Source organism: Castor canadensis, chromosome 18 (assembly GCF_047511655.1).
Source record: "Castor canadensis chromosome 18, mCasCan1.hap1v2, whole genome shotgun sequence".
Lineage (NCBI taxonomy): Eukaryota > Metazoa > Chordata > Mammalia > Rodentia > Castoridae > Castor > Castor canadensis.
The window spans coordinates 32,574,490-32,602,037 of record NC_133403.1 but is presented as its reverse complement, the minus strand read 5'-3'; the positions used below and the strand labels follow the sequence as shown (position 1 = coordinate 32,602,037).

The following is a 27,548-nucleotide window of genomic DNA, read 5'->3' as shown; positions in this document are numbered from 1 at the left end:
GTAAGAAAACCATTGTCTTCTGTGCCCAATTCCTTTCCATAACATGCTTAAACACATGCTTTCCCCTTCTAGCTGCTCAGGGCATAAACAAACACCTTCAGAAGCAGGGGGGAAGAAATATTGTCACTATGTTGTTCCTCTTGTGGAAAAGAAATCAAATCTTTTCACTCCCATATAAATCTAAAAAGAGTTATCACCTATGGGTTTTCAATTGCTAAATGGGGATGATTACCATTTACGCCTAACACATTTTATTTCAGTTGTCATACTACTGGTTCATGAGAGCCAAACAAGACAAGTTGGAAAAGTTAGTTATTTGCCATTCTTTGAGACTGCAATAAGGTAAAGTGGGTGATCTAAGTCACACAGCAGATCCTGGGCCACTAGACTGCTATTTCTGTTGACTAATATAAAATACTCAAAGCTACATTTTGAGTAGGGAGTTTGAGATAAAGGCAATGAATGGTGGGAAAAATCAATACATCTAAGATTCACAAATATCCAAAATACAAAGATAATATCTGTGAATGGTTGGGAAAAGGACTGATTGATTTTTGTGTAACAGAAATAAATATCAATTATGTCTTTATGGATATTTTGAGTACAGAAAACATATACAACCTACTTCAGGCCTATAAAACATTCTACTCAAAGAAAACAGGTTAAATCCTGCACCATTAGTCAAAAATATAATCCAAAATATTTCTAAACCTATGTCACACTTGATCTAGATTGTAAATTACTGCTCTTCTGTAATAAGAGGACCTTTCCATGTAAAACAGTGCTCAAAAATTCCTTTTTATCTGCTTGTCACATTCTGGTCCTAAAAGCACAGGGAGAAAAGAGGTGCAATATTCTCAAGTGTGTATACTAAGTGCTCTATCTCCTTGACCAAAATAATCAGAGGTTGCGCTTTGAGCTGCCAGTAAACCTGAATGCCTCCAGGAGGCTCCTGCTTAGAGTGAAGGTTGCTACATTTAGAAGTGAAAAAGGCAGTCTGAAGCACTGAAAGACAGAAACTTGAACTGAACGGGAGCCCTGTCTCCCCACCAAGGGTTCTGAAGAGAGTGGCTCCAGCTGCAAACACAGGGCCTTACCCTTAACTCATTTATTACCAGGCACTGACTGTGAATCTTAATCTAGTTTCCCAAGTAGCTTTCCTTATTGCAAACACATATTGCTGACTCTCATTAATTAGCTTTCTCACGCTTCTCAATCTGCTGCAGGCATTCTCAATCAAGAGTGATTCTCTCCCTTCTCCAAGGGACATTTGGCAGGATCTAGAGACATTTTTAGACAGAGGGTTGTACGATGTAGCTAAACGTAATGTAATACACAGAACAGCTCCCTACAACAAAGAATAATAAAGAATATTGACCAAAAAGGCAATAGTGCTGAATTATACTGCCAGACCATGTCCTATGCTGCGGTTTATTTCAAAATGTATAAGTGCTTCTTAATGTCACTAATTTAGTGTACAAGTCTTTGAATCTTAGGGGATAAATTTTTGTGAGGTTTTTTTCCGTGCTTTGTTACCCTAAATTTAATATCTAAGCCTTCACATCTGTTTCTGAATAATACATAATTGGGAGGACCCTCAAGATCTCAACCATACATGCTCTACCACTGAGTTACACCCCTAGCCACTGCACACAATTTTTAAAACATAAGATATTTTGATTGTATAATCTAATTTTTTAATGAGTGTCTAAGCCAATATATTATAAGAACATAACCCAAAACAACCATAGTGCTGAGGTTGAGAAATCCTGACTTCGGACAGCATAGGGAGCCTCTTTTTCCAAGGGCTGGAACACAAATCCATCACCTCATGTAGGTTTCAGGTTCTGCAGAACACACAGGCCAGATGCTGAAGTGCAAAGACTTAGGGCAAGTCTAAGCTTTTCCCAGCAGCAGCTGAATAATGCCCACATTTCCTCCAAGGAATGTGAGAGGAAAACACAATTTTACATGTAGTCCTTTATAAAGAAAGACTTAGCTCTCAGACCTAGGGGCATTTTGAAGAGCAGCTGGCTTCTCTAACCTCTTAATTTGTGCATTTTAACTAGAGTCATTATCTTCTAGAGAAAGAAGAAAAAGGCCAAGTTCCCAAGGATTTGTCTAAGTCACCAAGTAGCTCAGTTGTGAAATCAGTCTTAAAACCTAAAGTCGATTTTCTCTCAGACCTATCTTTTTCTTTTCCATAGTTGCCCTCAAAATTCACATTTTGGTAAGAACCAACTTTATTAGAGAATTTTTTTTAACTCTTTTTTTTTTTTTAAACTTTGTCATGTTTTTCCTAAAGTATTCCCACTCTTGATCTCAAAAGCTCCTCTCCTGCCTTACTAATTAGCATGAGGAATGCAGTGTGATTTCTGCCAAAAGTTCAAGACTTAAAAATGACATTTTGAGCACTGGTTCCTAACATTTAAGGACACTTAATTCAAATGCTCTGGTGATTAATTTTGATTTTGTTGCATAGGAAATAGAGGATTTGAGAAAAAAAAGAGGTTGCATTTCCTCAAAATATTTTAAAGTAAATCAACATAATACAGCAGAAGACAGCCTGTAAAAAGCAAGACAAATGAAAGGGGAATCGTTTTTCTTTCTTTTTAACAAACTGTAAAAATGCTCCTAAAGATGACTTGAAGGGTACCAACGGGTATTATACATAATGGTGTGCCATGGTCTGTGATTCCTGGGCCGATCATCACTCATTCCCACAACTTTCTCAGGTACACATAAAACATCAGATGTTTTATGGGCCATGGACGTGAAGAAACACTTACTGACTGAGGACTTTGTGGAATACCTTTATAAATTACTAATGGATACAATTAGAAGTTTGCTATGATTTGGATCTTAAGTATCCCTTAAAGGTCCATGTGTTAAAAGCTTGGTGTCCCCATCCGCACCCACATCCATGGAGGAGTCATATACTGGAAGATGTAAAATGTTGCTCATCATTGTATTCCAGTATTTCCCAAACTTATGAGGGTCACAGCATGATTTTAAGTTAACCCCTGTGAAGCTGTATTATTCCATTTTGTTACCACCTTATTTGAATTCATTTTAGCAGCTGATCCAAAATCCACCAGCTTGATGTGTCCCATTCGGTCGATGAGAACATTCTCAGGCTTGATGTCTCTGTAAGAAAATCAGGACCTTGAATCAGTGTTGTCTTCTCTATGTCAATAAGCAAAACAATTGCTAACCTAGAATATCAATTCAGTCAAGAATCTTAGGTTCTGTGTTCTGCTATACAGACCTTCCCTATTGATGGATATGAATGAATAGCATATATTTTTAAAAGAATAATATTTTTTTTAAAAAAAAGAAAAAGAATGGAGGGAAAGGAGAAATAAAAAGGAAAGGAAGCAAATACTTATTACCAAATGGATTGTTTCTGCTAGAGACACACATTTCACATCATAAGAACTAAGGCCAAAAGAAGATAAAGAACTTGCTAGCCAAGGAGAAAGTTGAGTTTTTATTCCAGATTTTGCAATTCCTGGGCTAGCCATTATTGCACTCATACAACATTCTCAGAAATAAATAAAAGTGAGGATATAAAAAAACTATAGACCAAGTACAACACCTTTGTAAATTACTAATGAGTAATCAGTTATGAGTGTGTTATGGTTTGAATCTTGAGTATCCTCCAAAGGCCCATGTGTTAAAGACCTGGTCTCCAGCACCGCACAATTGGAAAGTGGCAGAACTTTTAAGAGGCGCGTCTATTGGAAGGTCTTCAGGTCTTTAGAGTTTGCCTTCTATTTTAGGCAGCTTCTCATTGCTGTTATCAAATATCTGAAGAAACAACTTAAGGGACCAAAAGTTTATTTTGGCTCATGTCTCAGAGATTTAAATACATAAGTGGGTACCTCTGTTGCTTTGGCCTGAGGTGAGGCAGAATGTTATGAAGACAGGGGCAAGGAAGAGTAAAGCAGCTCACCTCGTGGTGGCCAGGAAGCAGAGAGCACAACCAGGAACAACATATACCCTCCAAAGGCACACCCCTAGTGACCTACTTCCTCTCATCAGGCCCCGGCCCCTACTTTCCATCACCTCCCAATAACACCATCAAATTCTGAATCTATCAATGAATTAATCCATTGATGAAGACAGAGCCCCATTATCCAATCACTTCCCATAAGCCCCATCAGATGGGTTTTTGGGGGACCTTTCAGATTCAAACCATATGCCTTTGAAGGGGATTACTCTTCTCTCTTTATTTGCTTCCTAGGCATGAAGTGAGTGGTTTTGCTCCACCATGCACTTCCACCATAACGTACTGCCTTACTGCAGGCCCAAAGCAGCCGGGCCACACAATCATAGACAAAAACCTCCAAAACTGAGCCAAAAATAAACCTTACCTCAAGTATTTGATACAGTAATAGGAAGCTGGCTAACCTAACACAAAATACTACTCTGTGACCTTCCGTTCCTATGTAGGGTGTCAATTCTCCCTGCAAATCAACATCAGTTTTTCTAGCACATAACTCAACTAGCCCATGCCAGGGATCCTCATCCAATTAGCTACGTCTGTTAGCTGGCAGCAGACCTTTACCAACAAACTTAGGAGCATTAAAAATTGAGCTCTATTTCATTGAGCTCTATTTCCAGAATGACTGAAATCCCCGTCATTCTGGAAAGTTTACTTTTAGTGAATTACAGGTGAGACTGGTTAAAAACTGGATGAAGGACTGTTTTGATTTTGATGTCCACGCAGGACTCCTACATGATTCAAATAAATTCTCAGTATGCTATTAAGGAATCTCACTTACCGATGTACATATCCCATCTGATGAACGCTATGGACAGCCAAAATCAGCTCAGCAAGGTAAAACTGAACCACATTTTCATCTAATTGGTCCTCATATCTATTCAAAAGTGACAGCAAATCCCCTCCAGGCTGATATTCCATGACCTGCACAGAATGCCGAAGTTATTAATTTTTCACACCTCCAAAAAAGGGAACTGCTCAATTAGATCCTCAAATACTGCTGAATGTATCATAATTATGATGTCCCCACAAAGCAAGGAAGATGTGTGAGGCATATTGTAAGATTCAGGATGTTATGGCCATACCACCCTGAACGTGCCCGATCTCATCTGCAAAATGCAGGATGAGGTCCATACCCTACAGAAATTACATTTGTTACCCAAGGGAATCAATATAATGAAAGACTCATCCAGACACCACACATGATGTTTGCAAGACAAGCTTGAAAAGTTGAATTAAATCCGTCCACTCCCTCACCCACCCAAAGTGACACCCCAGACATTCCCTACGTTTAGGTACACAGCATAGATGGATATTCCTGGAGGGCAACAAACTCTCACACATCCTTTTTGCATTCCCCTCAGCACCCAGCAGAATATACGAGGCAGACAAATGTGATACAATCTTTTCCTTTTACAGTCAGTGTAGAAGGCAGTTGACAATCTCTATTAAAAATTTAACTGAATATATACCTTTTGACCTAGTAATTCCACTTCAATGATTTATTTTATGACTATTTATAATAGTTTGCAGAAAAACAGAAAGAAAGAGATTCACTGCAGCATTGTCTGTAAAAGGGAAAAAAAATTCTGATAAATCAGCCAAATATCCAGTCATAAGAGATGCTAAATTATGACATAGCTAAATGATGAGCTATGATACAGAGATATTAAAAACAAGTGGACTCTATCTATTCACACTACCATGGAAACTGTCCATGATAATATAAAGTGACACCCTGTACAGAATAAAGTATAGCCTCCTTTTTATAAGAAAAAATATTACATTTACTAGTGTATATGGGAAAAATTGGAAAAAGAATATGAAGTCTCAGTTAAAATGTTTAATTAGCCAAAAAAAAAAAAAAAGAAAGAAAGAAAGAAAGAAAAAGCCTGCCTAGAATGTGTGAGACCCTGAGTTCAAACCCCAGTACTGGAAAAAAAAAAAAGAATTCTACCTCATGGAACTGAAATTCTCCTTCCTTTTATGATAACCAGGTGTGATATTCCTGAATCAACACATGACCTTGAGACTAGTTAGCCTGGTGGTTTCTATCTGGTGACTTCACCTCTCTGTCAGTTACATTCTCTGTAAAATCAGATGAAGACTATATTCTCTTACAGCCCTATGTGAGGATTAAGCAAGACAAGGCCCTCAGAGGGTCTGGCACAATGGCTGGTACCAACACAAGATCCTCGACTACCACCCAATTTCAGACCTTCCCTTCCTACACTGCATGGTCCTTTTCTAACGGGAGAGAAGCTGGGACCCATTTGGCCATTGCCACAACCATTAACCCGTATGGAGTTCTCCTATCCTTTGTTCTGGTCTCCCATTTTATTGGCCATGCTATAAGTGTCTTTTAAGTTGCGTCCACTCTTTTCTGGAAAAAGACAAGGTTCAAATAAACTACTTTCAAAAAACACTAAATCTATCATACACTATATTCCAGAAGCCATCTTTGGGAAGTGAATTTTCACTATTGTCCTCTAAAACTCCTGTTTGTCTTTAGTACAAAATTAGAAGAAAGCTGTAGACAAGTCAGTCATCAAGCACCTGCACAGATTCTGAAAGGCCCAGGATGCTCCAACACGCCAGGAAGTCTACCTGACACCAGTTCAACACCAAACCAAACACCCCTGGGGAAGCCAGGGACTTGCACATCCTCCCCAAGGACTCCTTGTAACCGGGGGTCTTCCCATTCACATGACTTCTTACATTTAGTAGACACAAGACAGTTACATTTGAAGAGGAAGACTCCATTTACACTGCAATTGCTGAAAACAAATTGATTTCTGAAATAACAAGAAGAGCAACCCTTAGTGGGGCAGCACTTAAGATGCATACTTTACTTCCCCCAAATTCACAGCAGGCCTAAGCTACTCACCCCAACCTAGAGGAGCCCACAAGGAGCCACCTGGCTGCCTATACCTCACCCACTCATCCCAACCTGGTTCTCCACAGGCCCTGGCTATGTGGGTGAATGCTAATTTGTACGTCTGCTTTAAATATACATTGCCATTAAAAAGGTCTTAAAACAGCCAAAGAAATTCACAGGTAGTAAAAGAAGTGTTCATACTTTTAGAACTCAGATGTCCTAAAATAAAATAAGAACAATGCATATTTATGACAACACACCGCAGTTATAAATTTCCTACTGCTCTATTAAAGATGTGGAAAACAGATTGGCTTATAAGTTTAAGGCTCAGAAAGCCAAAAGTATAGCAGCCAGTGGCAACTTCTAAGAGCTCATATATCGACCACAATGGTACTTAGTGCCTAGTCCTAAAGATTCTACTTGTTATGACCAGCGGAATAGTTCAGAATGTAAAAAACATCTCTTACAAAGGAAAAGGCTGCGTAAATCTTCACTTCTACTCAGAAGTTATCCACCCTAACTAAATTAGACAACTTCCTGTATCTTCAAAAACGAGGATTGACTGAGAAGACAAGCCACAAAAATGACAACAGTTGCTAGCCAGAATGGTCTCCATAATGGGTATGAAGTCGACATTCTAAATGAAAAATGTCTACATACACTGCACCCTTATCAGAGAGACCAATCAAACTTGACCCCCCAACACAATTCCAGATGACCGTATTAAAAATTGCACCTTTGCACCATTAGGAAAACATATTCTAGACATTTACGAAGTAAATTTAGGTATCTCAAGATGGTATCCCTTTTCCAAAACTATTTTGGAATACATGGAGCACATGGGGAAGATGGTTTGTGTGCAGCCAACCCAGGCTTAATCAATCACCATGCTGTCAAGTACAAGATACAAAAAGGAATCCGGCTTTCAGAAATACTTTTGGGAGTGGGGGCATGGCTCAAGTGTTAGAGTACTTGCCTAGCAAGCTCAAGGCCCTGAGTTCAAACCCCAGTACTGAAAAAAAAAAAAACTGAGAAACACTTTTGAACTCTTAAAATATGATTCCAAATCAAGAGGCTCCAAAGGCTGGGGATATAGCTCAGTGGTTTAGTATTTGCCTCGCAAGCATGAAGCTCTGAGTTCAATCCCCAGTGCCACAAAAAAAAAAAAAAAAAAAAAGAGGCTCCAAAAACACCATCTAAAATCAAACTAAGAGTCTTTGAGTCTTTCTATCAGGTTACTTGCTGTCAACCAAATACAAGGGTCAGCAGAATCGTATGAACTAACTAAGGACAAAGATGCAATCCACCTTGTGCCAGAGACTCCATACAAAGATCTAGTTTTGTCCAAAAATGTGACTCTGTCTCTGACCTTTACTATTTAGTGAAGCCCAGTGAGGCACTGATTCCCTACCCCAAAAAAAGGAATGTGGCTTCTAACCCAAGAAGACTGTAAGTCCTATAAACCCATCAGGATCCCTAGGAAAGTACTTTTCAAAACTAAGACACATTCAGCCAGCCATGGTGGTACATACTTGCAATCCCAACTACTCAGAAAGCAGAGGCGAGACCCTGTTTCAAAAACAAAATAGAAACAAAAAAGGACTGGGGGAGTAGTTCAAGTGCTGCCACTTTCCTAGCATGAGCAAAGCCCTGGGTCTAATCCCCAGCACTGAAAAAATAAAGAAAAAGAAAAACCCACCTTCACCTAAGTTAAACATTTCAGTGCCAGGAAACAGCAGCAAATAGAAAAGACAAAATCCCCACCTTCCTGACGCTGGCATTGTAGTGTTTAATAATAAAAGAGTGAAATACATCTCCTTTCCATTCCAATTACTTAGGGAGCCTGTCAAAAGTATGAATTTCAGAAACTTAAGTGACTCCAGACTTTATGGCTCAAGCTCCATGGGTGAAATCCAGGAACTGGCTTTTTTTTTTTTTTTTTTTCAAATATAGGGTCTCCCTATGTAGCCCAGGCTTGCCTCACAAGCCTCCTGCCTCAGCCTCCTGAGTGCTGAGATTACAGATGGGCACCACTACATCCAGCTTCAGAGTCTACATTTTGAAGGAGCTACCAGAGCTGTTCTGACAGTTAGCTCAGCAACACATTGGGACCCACTGCTGATGAAGGTGCAGAGCCAATGTGGCTCCCTACTCCAATCAAGTTAAAAGTTTCCATAGCAGAGAGCCCTTGAATGGACCTTGGCTTGAATCCAACCATCACTTCTGCTGCTTCTATTTTTTCAGTAACTACCTGAAGTCTTTCTGAATATCAAGACAAGATCCCTGTCAACAAAGAGCTGGAAGATCACAGGTCCACCAGCAGCAAAGTTATACTCTTCCATCCTTGCAAGGACTGGAAACATCACCTGCACACCATGAACAGCTGCAGGTCACACACATGGGAATCACCAAGGCCTGGTAATCAAAAGCTGGGAAGACAGAGTGGGGAAAAGAACCCTCCAGTGAAGCAGCCCTAAATTATGTGGCCACCCCGCTGATGGCAGAGAAAGCACAGCAGCTGACAGACAAGCCTGGCGTGGAGCTATAATGGTCTTGCTCTTTTAAAGCGAAGACTTTGGGGCCAAAAGAGACAGACCCCTCTGATGGCAACAGCTGCAGATGCTAATTAAAGGGCAAATCTTACATGGGTTTGGTTTGGAAAGAGCGGATGCGTCTCTGTTGGTGTTTGCATCTATACCCCGAGCACTGCTATGGCAATTTCCATCCATCGTGCTGAATTTGAAATGAAGGACAAATGTGGGGGTGTTTGAGTATTTAACTCTTTAGTACTGTTGCAGCTTGAGTGTGTCCCCAAAAGGCATGTGTTAGACACTTAGCCCCCAAATTCATATGATTAGTGATAGTTGGAGGTGGGGCCTTCAGGAGGTAATTAGGATCAAATGAAGACATGAGAGGGAGGACCCCATGAGGGCAGTAATGACTTTATAAGAAGAGAAACCGGGGCTCACATACTTGCTGGTCTCACCATGTGATGCCCTCCACCACGTAAGATGCAGTACAATGTTCTCACCAGATGCTTATGCCATGCTCTTGGACCTCTCAGCCTACGGGATGGTGAGCCAAATAAATGTCTATTCTTTGTAAATTATCCCATGCAGGTATTTTGTTACAGCACCAGAAAACAGACTAAGACAATTACTCTGTTCTAATTTGCATAGGGCATTATTAAAGGCCTTCTGTGCTAGCCACCGATAGGAAATGTCACTTTAAAATGCTTGGACATTCAGCAGGACTCAAAAGTGTCACAAAAAAAATGCACTGTTGCCACTGGCATCGATGTTAGCTATACCCAGTGTTCCTGATCTTTGGTATGGGGAGGAAGGAAGGGTCCTCTAAGCTGAGTGGCCCCTTGCAGAGACCCTATGTTATTCTTCCTGAAAGGTAAGGTGACCTACAGAAAAAGAAGGCCCTTTATTTCTGAAAATATGAATTCCAGCCTGATTCATCCATCTATTCAAAAAAAAAATCCATACTGAGTATTGAATCATGCAGTCTTGGCAAGAAATTGACAGTACATTCAAACAAAGTAATTGAAGACATTGGTTAATGAAGGGACCATTTAAAAAGGTGTGGGTTAGTTTAAAGGAAATAAACATGGAACAATGGATCACACTGGGCTATCAACAGCAGGGTAATAGGTACCATTCCTGGGCCTCAAGGAACAAGGAAAAGGGATTTCAGATGTGCACACTATTACTGGTGGGACAAAAAAGCAGCAGCAATAACCAGAAACAAAGTAGAGCCGGAAGGCAGTGGTTGTCAAAGTAGGGCTCCTGAGCCAGCAGCAGTGCCAGCATCACCTGGAAACTTGCTGGAAGTGCAAATTAGGGAGCCCCCCCCCTCCCCCCGCACCCCGCCACACTTACTGAGTCAGAAAGTCTGAGGGTGGGGACAAACTGGGACAATGAAATTAAATTGTGGCTCCTAAAATGGCAAAAGTCTATGCGCTCACTTGAATAGGCCTCGAAACACTAGAACACAAAACAATTATTTCAAAGGCATAGAAAACTCAAAGGAACCATCCCCCACCCAAAGGCAGTATCACACTCAGCAACTGAACTGGGGTTGAGAAGAGAAACTAATATCTCATTCACCGATGAGCAAATTGAAGCAGAAAAGGCCAATGACTCTGGAGAGAGCAAACGAAGAGCAGCAATAAAAACGAATAATCTGAGTAGCCATCCCTTTCTGATGGGCAGCTGGCTTCTAAACCCTGGCTTCTGAAGCAGCAACACGTGAACACACGCCTGGTGAATTTTGAGACATGCCTGAAAATTCGGATAATCTTAGCCAAGAGATCAAAACAGCACATGTTTCGTTGTCAAAACTATCATAAGCTGCCACGTTTCACCAGAGTAAACAACAGAGTTATATTCATTAACTCTCTCCTGACTTCCAACAATGATAAGACAGCCTGGTATTCATTCACAAAGGCCCTGAGGCCAATGCCTAGACATGGCCATTTCCAAATTGTTCCTGCCTAGAAAAAAAACTCTACACACAAAATTGCACGGGTGTGGACTGAAAGCAAAAGAGGAAATATAAAAAGCCAATCCCAAACAGTGTATTAAAACCAGGATTGCGTCAGCAGTGCAATGCAGTAAGCATGAATGTGGAAGATGGAGCTAAGTGGCCTAGCTTTAAACCCCAGCTCTGCCTCTGTGGGAACTATTAATTGTCCCCCCAAATCCATCTTTCTTCCATAGTGTGATGGTTAATCTTGATTGTCAGCTAGACTGGACTGAGAAGCACCTACAAGATTAGTAAAGCACACTTCTAGTGTTCCAGAGGATTAACTAAGAGGGAAAGACCTGGCCTGAATGTAGGCAACACTGTCCTACAGGCTGGGGGCCCAGATGGAATACGGGGGTTGGGGGAAGAGAGAAAGCCTGTGAGTGCAAGCTTTCTCTCTCCTTTCTGGCAGCCATGATGTCAGCTGCTCTGACCACCACGCCCCCCCCGCCGTAATGGTCTGAAACCTCTTAAACTAATCGAAAATAAATCCTTCCTCCTTTAAATCAATTATTTTAGGTATTTGTCACAGCGACAAAAAAACTAACACATAGAATTTAACTGAGAATAGGCCATACTTCTGGACAGTACATGTCCAAGTCTCCCTAGCACACAGATATGCAATCATGTGACTAAGTTCCAGCCAGCAGAACCTGAAAGGAAATGATGGGTCTAACTTCCACATTATTCTGTGTGAAAGGAATTTGCTTGCTCTGAATTTCTGCTCTTTTCTCTTAGCAGCCAGTTGGAACAAAGATATGAAACAGCCCGATACCAACTATGTGAAAGATGACAACATCTAAGGGTTAGGGGGGAGGGGACACAAGATGGAAGGAACCTGGGTCCCCAACTTATCACACATAATGGTGCTGCTCTTCCAGTGTGGACTGCATGTTGGTGTCTCTTCTGTTGTCACAGCAGCTGACCCCATGCCATAACTAACAGTTCTCTACATGCAACTGCGGGGGGAATATTTGGAATGAACAGAAAGAAACAATGTTAGGTAGAAAGGAAGATAGACTGGGTAGAAAGAAAGGAAGTTCCTGGGTCATTTTTAAGGCAGCCTGAAGAGTCCCTCAACATAAAACCCATCACTACAAAGAACCTCACAAAGAATTTAGATATGGTACTGCAAGTGAATTGTAAAACAATGTTTTCCCTCATGGAAAGACACTGATGAGGCATCTGTTAATACAGACCGAACAGATTTCTTACTGAACCAGATCAACAAAGCACTGTTTTCATGGGCCACCTGCCAGAATTAGGGACTAGCCTTGTTATATAGAACCAGACACTACCATCAAGTTTGTTTCCATTTTCTATATGCCAGAAAACGGCAGGCCACATCATTGGTGTGTCACTGCAAATGGGAAATTTTTAGCCAACAAAATTCAAAAGGACCCAAGTTCCATTTTCTTGTACTACACTCCAATTTTTGAAAATCTTCCTGGGACTATCTTGAGTTACATACTGTAGAGAGCAAAACTCCCACTGCTGACAATATGATTTCTGGAACACAGTAAGTACATTTGCATGTAAATCAGATTTCTATGAAATTAATCATGCATTCACCCAATAAATATTTCTTAGGCATTTACTTGGTAAAGCTCTACTGGCAGCAAGAAAAAATAATTGCTCCCCTTGTGGAAGTAGCCTAGTGGAAGAGACCAACGCCCACTCCTGACGGGGGAGTACCAGGTGCTACAAATATATAGCAGAAGAGCATCCATTCCAGAAGTAAAGGGCCCAGGAGAGGGTTCTAAGAAGTGACATTTAACCCAAGCCCAGAAAGAGAACAAGGAGTTATCAGGTCAACAGAGAATGAGTGAACAGCAGGCAGGAAGGTCAGAGGCAAAGTCAAAAAACAAAGAAGACCAGGATGAATGTAAAAGGAGAGAAATGGTCCTTGACAAGAACACCTGAAGGCACAAGTGAGAAAGGCCTCGAAAGCCAAGTGCAAGGGACTGGACTTGATCCAGATGATAGCAGGGAGTTGTGAAGGGTTTTGACAGCACAATGACTTGGCTTCAGTATGTAGAAGACCTGCGAGGCAGGCAAGACAGATGGCAGGGAAAACACTTGGGAAGTTATCACAGAAATGCAGGAAAAAGAAAAGTGAGGCCAGGACTTGTACAACAGAGGCAGGACTGGAGAAAAGAGATAGCCAGGAAAGATGTATAGGAGGCAGAATCCTATTTTGTCTTTCATTCATTTAAAATATACCTTCAATTACACTGCATTCACATTACAAATTAGTGTTCAACTGGCAGAGGAGCATATCACCCCACATGAGTTTCCCCAAACTTCAAAGGGTCAGTGTTCACAAGTGGTCAAGAGGCCGCTTACTGTTCCTTACAATGCCAGTACTGACCTAGGAGCTCCCTTATCTTGCTGCAGAATGTGTTTCTGGATTTGGTTTTTCAGACATCGGAGAAGTAAAGTCAAGCATTCACTTTATATTACGCAGCATCATCAGTCGGTCTGGGACATCACCTGACAGGCATACACATACATGATTTTACAGTAAAATGTGTGAATAGTCACACTAAAGGAAATGAATTAAAAACTGTCAACATTCTTAAGAAAGCTAGGGACAGGCTTTGCTACAAACTGAATTCAACATGAGGTTTGCTGCCAAATGAGTAACAAAAGAATTTAAGGTTATTCAGAGCTCTTAGCATTTCAGAATTATAAGGGATAGTGGACCTATGATCATATCTTACTTCCTATGCTGTTTGAATTTTTTATTCTAACTACACCGTTAGAAAGCATTTTAATCTAAAGTGCTAGAGTACTTGGAAAGAAAATGGTAACCAGGAAATAACTGTAGGATCCCATCAGTAGTGCACAACTGAGCTACTAAAGAAGGGTATAAAAACGTTGCTGAAAGGCTGGATGTGATGGCACACACCTGTAATCCCAGCACTCAGGAGACTGAGGCAGAAGGATCTCAACTTCAAGATCAGACTGGGATACACAGTGAGACTCTGTCTCAAAAACAAACAAAAATGTTGGGGGCTGGAGGCATGGCTCAAGTGGTAGATAGAGCACCTGCATAGAAAACTTGAGGCTCTGAACTAAAACATTAGTACCAGCTGGGTGCCAGTGGCTCATGCCTATAATCTTGGCTAAATGTGAGGCTGAGATTAGGAGGATTGCAGTTCACAAGGACAGACAAAGAAAATAATTTGTGTGACCCCCATCTCCAAAATAACCACAGCAAAATGGACTGGAGGTGTGGCTCAAGCAGCAGAGCACCTGCTTTGCAAGTGTGAAGCCCTGAGTCAAAAAAAGGAAAAAAGAAACCAGTACTATCAAAAGAAAAAAAAAAAAAAAACAGAAAGCATTGTTGACTCCAAATATCAAAGTACTGAGGCAGTGAGAACTTAAGACATCAGCTCTTTTTAAGATCTTTCCCATCTTGCTAGATAGCAGGTTAAAAAAAACTGAGAAGCAGCTAAGAATACAAATTCTCCAAAAAAGAAAGCAAGGCCCCTGAAGCTAGGAGCCTGTCCAAGAAGAAAAAGCAATAGACACTCTGCTTCTGAGAGGTATTCTAAGCAGAAGTCCACACAGCTAAGTCCACAATAAAGGAGAAAAAGAAAGGGATTGCTCTTTCTACCTATTCTAAGAATAACGCCACCAAAGTAGGAAATTCTCAAAATCCCCAGATAATATCCTCCTGAAGATATGATTTGAAAACTGTAGTGCCATAAAAAATAAAATTTTTTAAAAACCCTATGTTCGGAGGGGTGAGAATAGGTAAGACACCTAAAAAACTAGCTAGCATTTGTTGCCCTTAACGCAGAGAAACTAAAGCAGATACCTTAAAGCAACTGAGGCCGATAGGAAAAGGGGAACAGGTACTAGAGAAAAGGTTAGATCAAAAAGAATTAACCTAGAAGGTAACACCCACGCACAGGAAATCAATGTGAGTCAATGCCCTGTATAGCTATCCTTATCTCAACCAGCAAAAACCCTTGTTCCTTCCTATTATTGCTTATACTCTCTCTACAACAAAATTCGAAATAAGGGCAAAATAGTTTCTGCTGGGTATTGAGGGGGGGGAGAGGGAGGGGGCGGAGTGGGTGGTAAGGGAGGAGGTGGGGGCAGGGGGGAGAAATGAACCAAGCCTTGTATGCACATATGAATAATAAAAGAAAAATGAAAAAAAAAAAAAAAAACCCTATGTTCAACACCCAAGAAAACTGGCTGAGCGTCACTCCCAGGGACTTTTCTAATCATTGTCACTGGTTACCAACGAAGCAAGCAGGTGTCCCTGAAGCATATGAGCAGTGGCTTGCCATGTACAACTGGATCACTAAGTCCTCAACTGGATTCTGAATTTGTCATCACCCTCTACCAAAACTGATGTAGATGGTGTGAAAAATCCCAAAGCAACTCAACAATGCTTGCCTTTAAGAAGCAGCACCTTTGTACCACACACAGTGGCTCACACCTGCAATCCCAGCACTTGGGAGGCTAAGGCAGGAGGATTGAGAGTTCAAGGCCAGTCTGAACAACATAGCAAGATGCTGTCTCAAGGAAAAAAGAAAGAAAGAAAAAGCCAGGAGAAGGGGGTTAAGAAAGAGTGTGGTGGAATTATTATATGCTAATAAAAAAAAGTTGGAGACAGTTGCGGAAAAAAAAAAAGTAGGGTGAATCTGATCAAAGTACATTATATGTACGTTGTAGGTAAACAATGAAACCTCTTTGTACAATAAATAAATGCTAATAAAAAAATCTTTTAAGCCAAGGGCTGGGAGGTATCTCAGTGGTAGAAAAACTTGCCTAGCATGCATAAGGTCCTGAGTTTGATTCCAGCACTGCAAGAAAAAAAATAAAGCAGCAGAAGCTTTATGAGAGGAGACATCAAAAAAGATGAGTTCTTCAACTCAGAGTAAGAGAAATATGAGTTTACAGAGTAAACCAGAAAACTGGACTCTTAAATTTTGCCCAAAAAAATCAGAGCCCTTCCTGATTTCAGGTCTGCCTGTTTGCCTGGAAAATGAGGTTTGTCCTCACAAGCTGATGTGCTAAACCTCTCACAGAACTCTAATTAAAACATCCAAAACAATAGGAGCAAACAAGAAACAAAGAAAACAAACAGATGCCCTGCTATTGCAAGGGAACTTCCTTTCTGAAGGTTAATGAAGAGGTCTGTCCATCCATCCAAACAGGACAGGTTCCATGAGGCATGGGGCAAATGCCGCTTATTTAGCAAATGTCCTGAAATATCAATGACCCCAGAAACACACCAAGGTCATCAGGCAGGGGGAGGAGAAGAGTTCCATGCCCGAGGCCTAAGACAGAGTCAGGGAAAAGAAGTTTCAGGCACGCGGTTGTTTGTGGCCAGTACGACAGCCTCCCCAGGCAGGTACATGATGGTACCCTGGCTCAGAAGGCTGGGACGGCCGGGGGAGCTTCTCTACAAGCACTGGATTTTCACTAATATGAAAGCAAGGCCAATAAGCTTTTCATTCCAGATTGAAAATAAAGACAGGACGTACTTCCAAAATGTCCAAGACGCAATTCCTCTCTCTGTCTCTGTGTGTATGTCTCTCTCTCTGTTTCTGGTGTGTGTGTGTGTGTGTGTGTGTGTGTGTGTGTGTGTGTGTGTGTGTGTGTGTGTGTGTGTTTCTCTGTCTCACACACACACACACACACACACACACACACAATGTTTTCTCTTTTAGTAGTACTTGGTTTTGAACTCAGGGCTTTGTGCTTAATAAGCTGATACTCTGCCACTTGAGCCATGCTCTGATTATTTCGCCTCTGGTTATTTGGGAGACAGGGTTTCACTTTTTTCCCAGGCCAGTCTGGACCACGATCCTCCTAATCTAGGCTTCCCACAAGTAGCTGAGAGGACAGGTGCGCACCACCACACCCAGCTTTTTCCATTGAGATGGTGGCTCATGAACTGTTTTGCCAAAGCTGGCCTGGAGCCTTGATCCTCTGGATTTCAGCCTCCTGCATAGCTGAGATGACAAGCACACACCACCTCACCTAGCTGTTGGTTGAGATGGGGTCTCACGAACTTTTTACCAAGGCTGCTTCAAACTGTGATCCTCCTGATCTCAGCCTCCCCAGCAGCTAGGATCACAGGTGTGAGCCACCGAGGCCTGGCTTTACTTTTTTTCTCTTATATGAGCTTCTGTAAGTTTATCTCCATTCAAGGTGACATAATAGTCTTGTTTTAAGGCTGAATCAAAAACAAAAATTGTTTCTAAGATATGCTTTTTAAATATAAGAATTTAATTCCCTAAGGACCTAAACAAGGTCCCCAAAAGAATTTTAACATTCCATAAGTTATGCTATATGTACATCAGGGAAAACGATGCCACCATCCAAAAGAATGAAGTAGGGGTCGAGGATGTAGCTCAGTGGTACAGCATGTACTTAGCGTGTACAAGGTGCCTAGGTTCCATCGCTGGCACTGAAAAAGAATGAAGTAGACCTATATGGACTAGCATTCTAGGATACCTGGGATAAATTGCTAAAAGGCCAAAGAGCAAGGTGAAGACCCAAATGGAGAGTAACATACCATTTTACTAAAAACAAAATGAAGGTATAGCTCAATGATAGGGCACCTGCCTAGCATGCGTGAGGTCCTGGATTCAATTCCCAGCATGGCAAGGAAAAAAACCTGTATACATAGCTGCTTTCAGTTTTTGTTCCTATGGGGAACATACATATACCACCATTAACATTTGTTTCCCTAAAGAGACAGATGAGGAAAAAAAGGTAGAGGGTGCTCCCTTCTCCTTCGCACACATCTACAGGGTGCATTTTTTTTAACTGACACAGAATAACAGTGCATATTCATGGGGAACCATGTGATATTTTAACACAGGTATACAATGTACAATGATTAAATTAGAGTAATTAGCATATCCATCACCTAGAACGTTTACCATCTGCTAGTGTCGGGAACATTCAAAATCCTCTCTTTTAGCTATTTTGAAATATACAATAAGTGATTATTCTGTATAGTTCATTATGAGTACATTACTGTGCTGTAGGACACCACTCTAATCCAATCTTCCTATTTAACTGTATTTTTGTACCCATTAATCAGCTTTTCACTCTCCCCACCTCCCCACCCTCCCCAGCCTCTGGTAACCACTATACTACTGCAAGATAAACGCTTTTAGCTTCCACATGTGAGTGAAAACATGTTACATTGTCTTACAACAACCACGCATTCGTTATCTTAACTTTTAACAATTAAGGAAGATTCCATTAAAAGTACAAACCACACCCAAATAAATGTAAGCTTCCACTACAGTCAGTGAGCTATTTCTAAACAGGCTGACTCTTAATCTCTAGAACAAGGAGAACAGGGAGACACCTGGAGGTCAGAAAAGTGAGTGAGTGAATGAGAGGTGTCATGGACCACAGAGGCAAGAACCACACTGTTCTGCAGCGGTGGTCTGAGTATCAGAGAGATGGCTGTGAAGACTCACCAGGTAAAGGTTATTTTTGTCCTGAAAGGCGTACTGTAATTGGGGAATCCAGGGGCTTGTGCTCCGAGATAATATGTTCCGTTCTTCCTCAAAAAATGAAACCTAGGGGAAAAAGAAACCCTTCAGACAATAATGATAGAATTCAATGGAAAGGGAAAAATACCCTCTTTCCTGCCTTTACGCCTAAACTGATACTTCCAGCTTTGTTTTGTTTTTTTTAGAGTCATCACTTAGCTGTGTAATTATTTACTTAACATCTCTCTTTAAAGTCAACTCACTCCCTTTCAACCTAAATATCTCTCTCTTCTTCACCTTCCCTTCCTGAACAGGTGGAGGAGAACAAGGTAAGTGTCCATCCCAGATGGGAGAGACAGACAACCACAGTGCCCAAAACAGAGTGTCAGGCCCAGGCAGAGTAAGGAAGGTGACAAACAGGTATGGGGACAGCCCTGAATAGGATATCAAAGCCTCAAGCAGCGGGGAGGAAGACATCCACATGTAGGGGTAGCCTGGAGCAGGAAATCTGGACCTACCAAGGAGACTGGGGATAGCAACAAAGACAGTAGATAGGATGCATGCAGATACATGCCAGGCATGGTGGCTCACATCTGTAATTCCAGCTACTTAGGAGAAGAAGATCAAGATAATCATGGCTCAAGACTAGCCCAGGCAAAAGATTAGTGAGACCCCATCTCAACTAAGAAGCCAGGTATCATGGTTCACACCTATAATCCTAGCTAGACAGAAGCATAGTTAGGAGGATTGTGGTCTGAAGCCAGTCTCAGGCAAAAATGAGAGACCCTATCTGAAAAATAACTAAAACAAAAAATGGCTGGCAGAATGGCTCAAGTGGTAGAGCACCCGTCTAACAAGTGTAAGGTCCTGAGCCCAAACCCCAGTACTGCCAAAGTAATTATAAAGTAATAAGTAAAAATCATAAGGGTTTGATGTCAGAGAAGAGGGGACTGCAGTATTTGGGTAAGTGTCCCCAAAACCCATGCAGTAAAGGTTTGGTCCCCACTACTAAGGGTAGTGGAACCTCGTGGAGGGTCTTCTGGTCACTGGGGCATGCCCTCAAAAGGGATGCCCAAGCCCCTTCATCTTTCTCTCCTTCATAACCCCGCCGTGAGGTGGACAGTTCTGCCCTGCTCAGCCAGCCACCATGACGTGCTGCCTCTCCCCAGGCCCAAAAGCAATGGAGCCAACCACACCTGAATTGAAACCTCCAATCTGTGGCCAAAAGAAACCTTTTCTCTTTCTAAGCTGATTATCTCAGGTATTTGTTACAGTAACAGTAAACTGACTAACACAGTTACAAACAGGGAAAAGGTGAGAACTGAAAAACCCTGTGAAGATGGTTTGGAATTAGAGATATTGGTGTGAATTTAGGATTTTCTCTTTGGTTGTTTGTTGTTGTTGTTGTTGTTTTGAGGGGGTTGGTTTCTTTACGGATTTTTGTTATTACTTGGTTGGAGAGGCTGTTTGTTTCTTGAGACAGGGTCTTGCTATGTGGCCTAGACTGGCCTTCAATTCATGATCCTTCTGTCTCAGCCTCCCAAATTCTGGGATTATAGATGTGCACCATGCCCAGCTGTGAAATTACAGTTTTCAATATACACACGTACAGATATAGAGGTAAACGTGTTTGTTTACCTCTACATGTGTCTGTGTGTATATATAGGGAGTATATAAGTAGACACATTGCACACATACTCATGTATTCCTTCATGTTATCTACTGAAAGGGATCTGAGAGCAGCGATATCACCAAGGTTCAGACCTTAGCCTCTAAACACCATTTTCCACTACACAGGGATCCTTGGAGAAATGATTAGTGCCAGGGCCAGGACAGAGAAAGTCAATGCACAGAAAAAGCCTGACCATCCTACAGTACCAGAAGACAAGAACACACTCCAGAATAATGGGGATTTGTCAAAAGGATACAAACACCAACTTGAACAGACAACTGGAAGATAATCTAAGTATAAAATAATTGATGGTAGGAACAGACTGTAGCTCACTGACTGAAATAGGAAAACAGAGGTCCACACAGACATAAGTGAACAAACTGAAAGTTTCACAAGGAATGGGAGATTTCCATCATCCAAAAGAGCTTCCCCATAGGTACCAAGAGGAGAGGGGTGATTCCACAGTAGAGAAACATGGCAGGAACCACTTCAATCGACATAGCAATGTGACCATCATCCAGAATGTGACAAAATAGAACTATCTTGTCTGTGATATTCCTGTGAAAGATATATAACCGTACTGTAAGCAAGAGCAACATCAGGAAAGCCTAAATTTAAAAAAAATAATTGGCCTGTTACCAGAATTGTCAAAGTTATGAGAGCTCAGGAAAAATAAAGGAATTGATCTAGACAGAAGGACACGAAAGAGGACAACTAGGAGCCAAGTGTGATCCTGGACTGATCCTTTTATTCTAAAGACATTATTGGGACAACTGGTGAAATGTGAATGGGGTCTGAGGATCAGAGAGCAGTAACGTACCACTGCTTATTTCCTGACTTTGATGGTTGCATTACGGCTCATGGGAGAATGTCCTTGTAGGAAAAACATACTGAAGTAGTCAGAAGTACTTTCAAGTGGCTCAGAGAAAAAAAATTGTACTATCTTTCATTTCCTCAATTTTTTTCTTTTTTTTGGTGGTACTGGGTTTTGAACTCAGGGCCTCACACTTGTTAGACAGACACTCTACCACTTGAGCCACTCTGCCAGCCCTTTTTGTGTTAGTTATTTCTCAGACAGGGTCTCACCTTGTGCCCAGGCCAGTCTGGACCCCACAGCTGGGATGACAGACATGAACCACCACACCCAGTTTTTATTGATTGAGATGGGGTCTCATGAACATTTTTTGTCCAGACTGGTCTCAATCCACAAACCTCCTGATCTCCACCTCCCAAGTGGCTAAAATTACAGGCTTGAGCCACCACATTCAGCCCAAAAGATACAATTCCTAATAGCTGGTTTTACATATCAGCCTGGTTAGGCTGTAACAGCCACTTATGCAATCAAACACTAATCTAGGTGCTGCTGTGAAGGTACTGTGTAGATGTAGCTGACATCTATAATCAGATGACTTTAAGATAACTCTCAATAATCTGGATGGGCCTCCTCTAATCAGTTGAAAGGCCTTGAGAACAAAATTGCAGTTTCCCCGAAGAAGAAATTCTGCCTCAAGACTGTAATATCAGCTTCTACCCAAAAATTCCCAGCCTGCTGGCCTGCCCTACAGATTTCAGACTTTCCAGTCTCCACAACGAGGTAAATCAACTGCTTGAAATAAGTAAATTCTGTTTGTGTGTATGTATATTAATATACACATTTACATGCATCCTATGTGCATAAATATCTTAAATGTAGACATATTCTATATGATCTGTGGTATATACATGCTCTGTGTGTGTGTGTGTGTGTGTGTGTGTGTTCAGCTATCCCTTGGTACTATAGATTGGTTCCAAGAACACAGTGAATACCAAAATACACAGATGCTCAAGTCCCTTATGTAAAACGGCACAGTGTTGGCATAGGACCTACACAGATCTTCCCAAATAGTTTAAATCATCTCTAGGTTACTTAGAATACCGAATACAATGTAAGTGCTTTACAAATAGCTACACTGCATTTTTTAGGAAATAATGACAAGAAAAAAGTCTCCATATTCAGTATACACACAATCATTTTCCCCTCAAATATTTTCAGTTTATAGTTGGTTGAATCCACAGAATCAAACCTGTGGATATGGTTCAGGAAAAAAATTGCTTTTACTGAGTGTGATGGTAAGTTTGTTTCAACTTATATACATAAAATATATATGCACACATATTCGACTGGTTCTGTTTCTTTTAAGAACACTGACTGATACACTGTATTTACAACTTTTCTATAAATTTGTGATTGTTTCAACATGTAAATAAAGTTAATTTTAAATATATCTTCTACTCTAGTTCCTAGTGCGCGTGCACGCACGTGGTGTATATGTGTGTGTGTGTGTGTGTGAACACGTCTGTTGAAGTCACAGTTTTGATACGCTGGTTACAATAGCCTGTCCACGTACCACCTTAAATCACCTTGCGCACCCCCAGTGCTAAATCTAAGCCACTGAGGAAATAGCAAATGGACCCCAGTAATGGACTGCCTGAAAGGCTGATCCTTCATCTTGATGGCACATAAAAGGTGTTTAGGGGAGGGTGGCTGAACTGAAAGGTCTCCACCTTTCCTTGCTCACTGCTAACTCTGTCTGACCCCTGAAGCTTCCATTAAAGGAAATGGTCTCTGAGGACCTCTTCCAGTTGTCACAGTACTCTGGGCACATGTGCTGGCCTCTCCCAGGAGACAGGCCTTGTTTGCAGAACACCACTTTAACCTCCTCTGACATTTTCTTTCAGTTTCTCCTTGTGGTGGCTCTTTTCTGATGCCCTTAAATTCCATATCCAGCCTGTGATTCTATGAAGGCCTCTATTTCTCTTTCATATTCACTCTCTTAAGGAATGGATGCATGGTTCTTATTAGCTCCTATGTGTATATGATTTTAAAAAGCGCCAGCCCACCCCTGGCACATGGACATTTCAGGTCATTCGCCAGGAGGAAGGCACATTTATTTGAACATCACATTTGCCTGCGGTATGGTATGTTGCACTCTTTCCCATCTAAAACATAAGCATTGCAAGGTCAAGCTACATCTACTGCCTGCCTACCCAAGGACCTAGAAACACCAAACAACAAATGCTAGTCCGTGTGTACTGATGATAGATAGATCTTACTCAGATGCAGGAGGCTGAGTGAGCACCTTCTACTCCTGGCTTCCAAGTCATATGAAATGCCCTGGCATTTGTCCTTTCTATGATGTAGCTCACACTTTATTCACAAACACACACATATATTCTATGTGTGTGTATGTGTGTATACATACATGATGAGTATTCTACGTGTAGAGATAGTCTATATGGATGGTGTGTATATATCATTCTGGGAATCAGACAAAGCAGCTTCCAACCCTCTGTTCCTCTGATTGGAGACCACACAATGTCACTGAAGTCCTCAGGTACCAAACTTTGATCCCAACCTCCTCCTTCCAAAAGCTGAAATGATCCCCAACTGGCTCACAATGTAAACTGCAATTCAAAACAGCTCTTGGCAATAGGAATGAAAGAAGTAAATCTGGAAGCTACTGGAAAGGGTTACAGAATTTTGCATTTATAGCTCTTGACACAGAAATACAAGGTAATTTCTTTTACAGGCCAGATGCAGAGATTCATACCTGTAATTCTAGATACTTGAGAGGCAGAGATGGGGAAGATCATCATACAAAGCTACAATGGGCCTAAAAGCCAGTGAGACCCCACCTCAACCAATAAGCGGGCATGGTGAAGCATGCCTGTCACACATGGATTATGAGGGTTAAGATCCAGGTGAACCAGGGCAAAAATGCAAGACTCAATCTGAAAAATAACTGAAGTTAAAAGGCTGGGGCATGGCTCAAGTGGTAGAGCGCCTGCCTAGCAAGCACAAAGACCTGAGTTCAAAACCCCAGTACTGCCAATAAATAAATACATAAAAGCAGATCTTAGAGGAACAGGATGGCACTGTGTAATGGGAACAGTTTATGTCTAGGATGATGACAATGGGTGATGGTCAGGGCTGTACAACACTGGGAATGCTCTTAATCCCTCTGAACTATACACTGAAAATAATTAAAATGGCAAAATTCACATCATGCATATTTCACCCCAATGAAAAAGTAAGATCCTGACATTTCCTACAAGGTCCCCCTTCCCAACAAATGTCCTCATTTTGCCCTATTTCATAGTCTATTGTTCTGAACCACTACACACACACGCGCACACACACACACACACACACACACACACGCGCACACACACACGCACGCACGCGCACACACACACACACACACGCGCGCGCGCACACGCACGCGCGCGCGCACACACCATAGCATCCTAGTACTCACACCTCACCCACAGCCACACATCTACCCAGCACATTCCCATCACTTCTCTGCCCAGAACCTCCATTCCCTCTCCTCATGAGGACTTTCCCTAACTGTCCCTGGCTCACCCACATCAACGTTAATGAATCTGCTAATTGCTCTCCCCCTGTGTGATGCTTTAGCTGGTAAGCACCTGCTTTATAGATTTGCATTTTTTTTTCTGCATTTCCCAAGGCTGTGATTAAACCCTGAAAGTAACAGTCATGGAACTTCAATTCCTTTTGCAGGCTTCCCACAGAGCTGAGTACATTATCGGACTCTTGATGTGCACTGGAATGGCTGTAACTAATAAATTACTCTCTGAACTCCAAGGCTGATGGCTTTCTCTCTAAAACACAGCAAATTAATCAATACGTCTAGAGACCGCCGTCTTTCTTAAAAGAAAGAAGAATATCACAATCAAAAAGATAGCTTCTTTACAATTCTCTAGCTACAGAACACAACAATTCTATTTCACTTCCACAAAGGCCCATTTCAATATCAAATACACATGCCCACTGTAAGAATCTATAGAAGCAAATGCTATCTGATTTACCTATAATATGCATGTCCTCAAATCCCCAGCTGAAGATCATCTTACATTCATTAGGTAAGAGGTTAACTGGGTTTTGCAATAAAATACAACTATAGAATAATGATGGAGAAATCAATGGAAATTTTTGAGTCTTCAAAATGAACCAACATCACTTTGAGTTAAAAAATACAAGAGGACTTTTTGCCATTCAACCATAATTAGCTTAGAGTCAGAGGAGAATTTGCTGGATTCTAGATTAAATCAGGAGGTTATTGTCTCTGCAATGAACACTGAGGTACAGAAAAGGGAAAGGTCTGATGTTAAATGCTCCTACCTGCTCCTGGGCCAGTAAGGCCGCCTTCTTCATGATTTTCATGGCATAGATGTCCCCAGTTGCTCTCTCTTTGACCACCTGTACTTCAGCAAAGTGACCACAACCTACAAGATTTCGGACCTCAAAATCCTTTGCTGCAGGCTGGAGCTCCTGTAATTCAGCTATGGTATCAGAATCTGTAAAAGATGGAAGAGTGATGCCAGGTAAATAAGGCACTTCAAATATATGCATCTTTATGGAAGAAGAAAAAAGTGTTCTTACGACTTCCTTCACTGTCAAAAGACGTTTAGTCACTTTCTCATCCATCATGAATAATTATAAAATCAGCACAAAAGTGTTTTTATATGTAAAGTTAAAATTAAGGGCTTCAGAAATTCCAAAGTACGGTTTCCATGGTAGCTATAATTTGAATCCTGTAGACTTACAAAATAGGGAGGGAGGATACAAACCATGCTTTTCTTCTTCCTCTGAAGGTTGCGGGGCAGTGTTGGGTCAAACATACTTACCAGCATTTAGACTGGTTTATAATGTGACACAAGCAAAATGATTCCCATTTCCAATCAACTTTAGAGTTGGCTTTGCTCAACTCCCACTAGCTCAAGTTTTATCTTCCTTGCATTGTGTCAGTCATAGAGACACCTTCCTTGTCTTAATATAAGGCAGTGCTTAAAAAGGTGCAAGGGGTTGGCCCAAAGAACCAAACAGAGTCCTGACATTTGCTCTGCAGGACTGACATGCCACACATCTGGATGGACTTGCAACTATCTTTTTCAAAACATAGTTTTATTCCTTTTCCAGCTCCAATCTCTCAATCAGAGGTTGTCAGTGTACAAAGTGTGGACTAAATGGATGGTGACTTTGGAATCTCACATGCATTTATTATCAATGCTGTAAACAGAGTAAGCTGAGACATCAATGGAAGAACAAGGACTCCTCTGACTCACAAGAACAAATGGGAAGGCTAGAGGTATGGCTCAAATGGTAGAGAGTATACATAGCAAGTGCAAAGCCTCGAGTTCAAGCCCCAATATTGCCAAAAAAAAAAAAATGGAGGGGAACAACCTTGAGTGATCCTGCATCTAACAGGGGAACAGATCACATGCAGAGGTTGCAGCCAAAGGAAGCCAAGAGACACCTATAGTCAAAATTATCCTGGGCTGGAGGTTTAGTTTAGTAATAGACTGTGTGCTTAGCATTCATGAGGTCCTGGCACACAGACAAAAAAAAATTGTCCTGAAGAATCCCACAGGCAGGTTCCATGTTGAAGACTAATAGTCTTTTTTTTTTTTTTAGTACTGGGTTTGAACTCAGGGCCTCATGCTTGCTAGGCACACACTCTACCACTTGAGTCACTCTGTCGACCCTAAGAGACTGTCTTGAAATTCTCCCGGAAACTGAAATTAGGAGCAGTAGGCCCTCCTCCCACATCTACAGATCCAACCACACCAACCACAGATCAAAAATACTTGGGGAAAAAAAATTACTGGAAGTTTCAAAATGCAAAATTCTATACATCAAATTCATACATCAAATTCTATGCTGAATCCACACAAATAAGTGATATGTATTAGGTACCCTAAGTCATCTAGAGATGACTTGAGCACCTATGAGTTTTAGATCTGCAGGGGGTCCTGGAACCAATTTCCCATGAATACCACATCTGGAGTCACAGTCAGCCTCTCCAAAGGTTGCTCACACAATAAGATGAACAACCAAGGGAAAGGCCATTACACAGAGTGGCATTTTGATGAAATTAGTCAATGCTAATTTTTTTTCAAGCTTTGTTTGCT

At 41.3% G+C, this 27,548-nt stretch overlaps 1 protein-coding gene across 12 annotated transcripts in view; it reads right to left on the bottom strand.

Moving 5' to 3' along the window:
* The window catches only part of Cit (citron rho-interacting serine/threonine kinase), a 164,037-nt gene that overhangs the window by 123,388 nt on the left and 13,101 nt on the right, over positions 1-27,548 (bottom strand). For 10 of the 12 annotated variants that reach the window (XM_074061228.1, XM_074061229.1, XM_074061231.1 and 7 more), the window contains exons 4-7: positions 25,759-25,934; positions 18,887-18,988; positions 4,788-4,930; positions 3,057-3,147 (exon numbers count right to left, since the gene is read on the bottom strand). In XM_074061228.1, coding sequence (XP_073917329.1) covers positions 3,057-3,147; positions 4,788-4,930; positions 18,887-18,988; positions 25,759-25,934 — 512 coding nt within the window. Of the gene's footprint in view, positions 1-3,056; positions 3,148-4,787; positions 4,931-13,788; positions 13,915-18,886; positions 18,989-25,758; positions 25,935-27,548 lie in introns of those variants that run through there. The other 2 variants (XM_074061232.1, XM_074061237.1) reach the window with 2 other exon arrangements.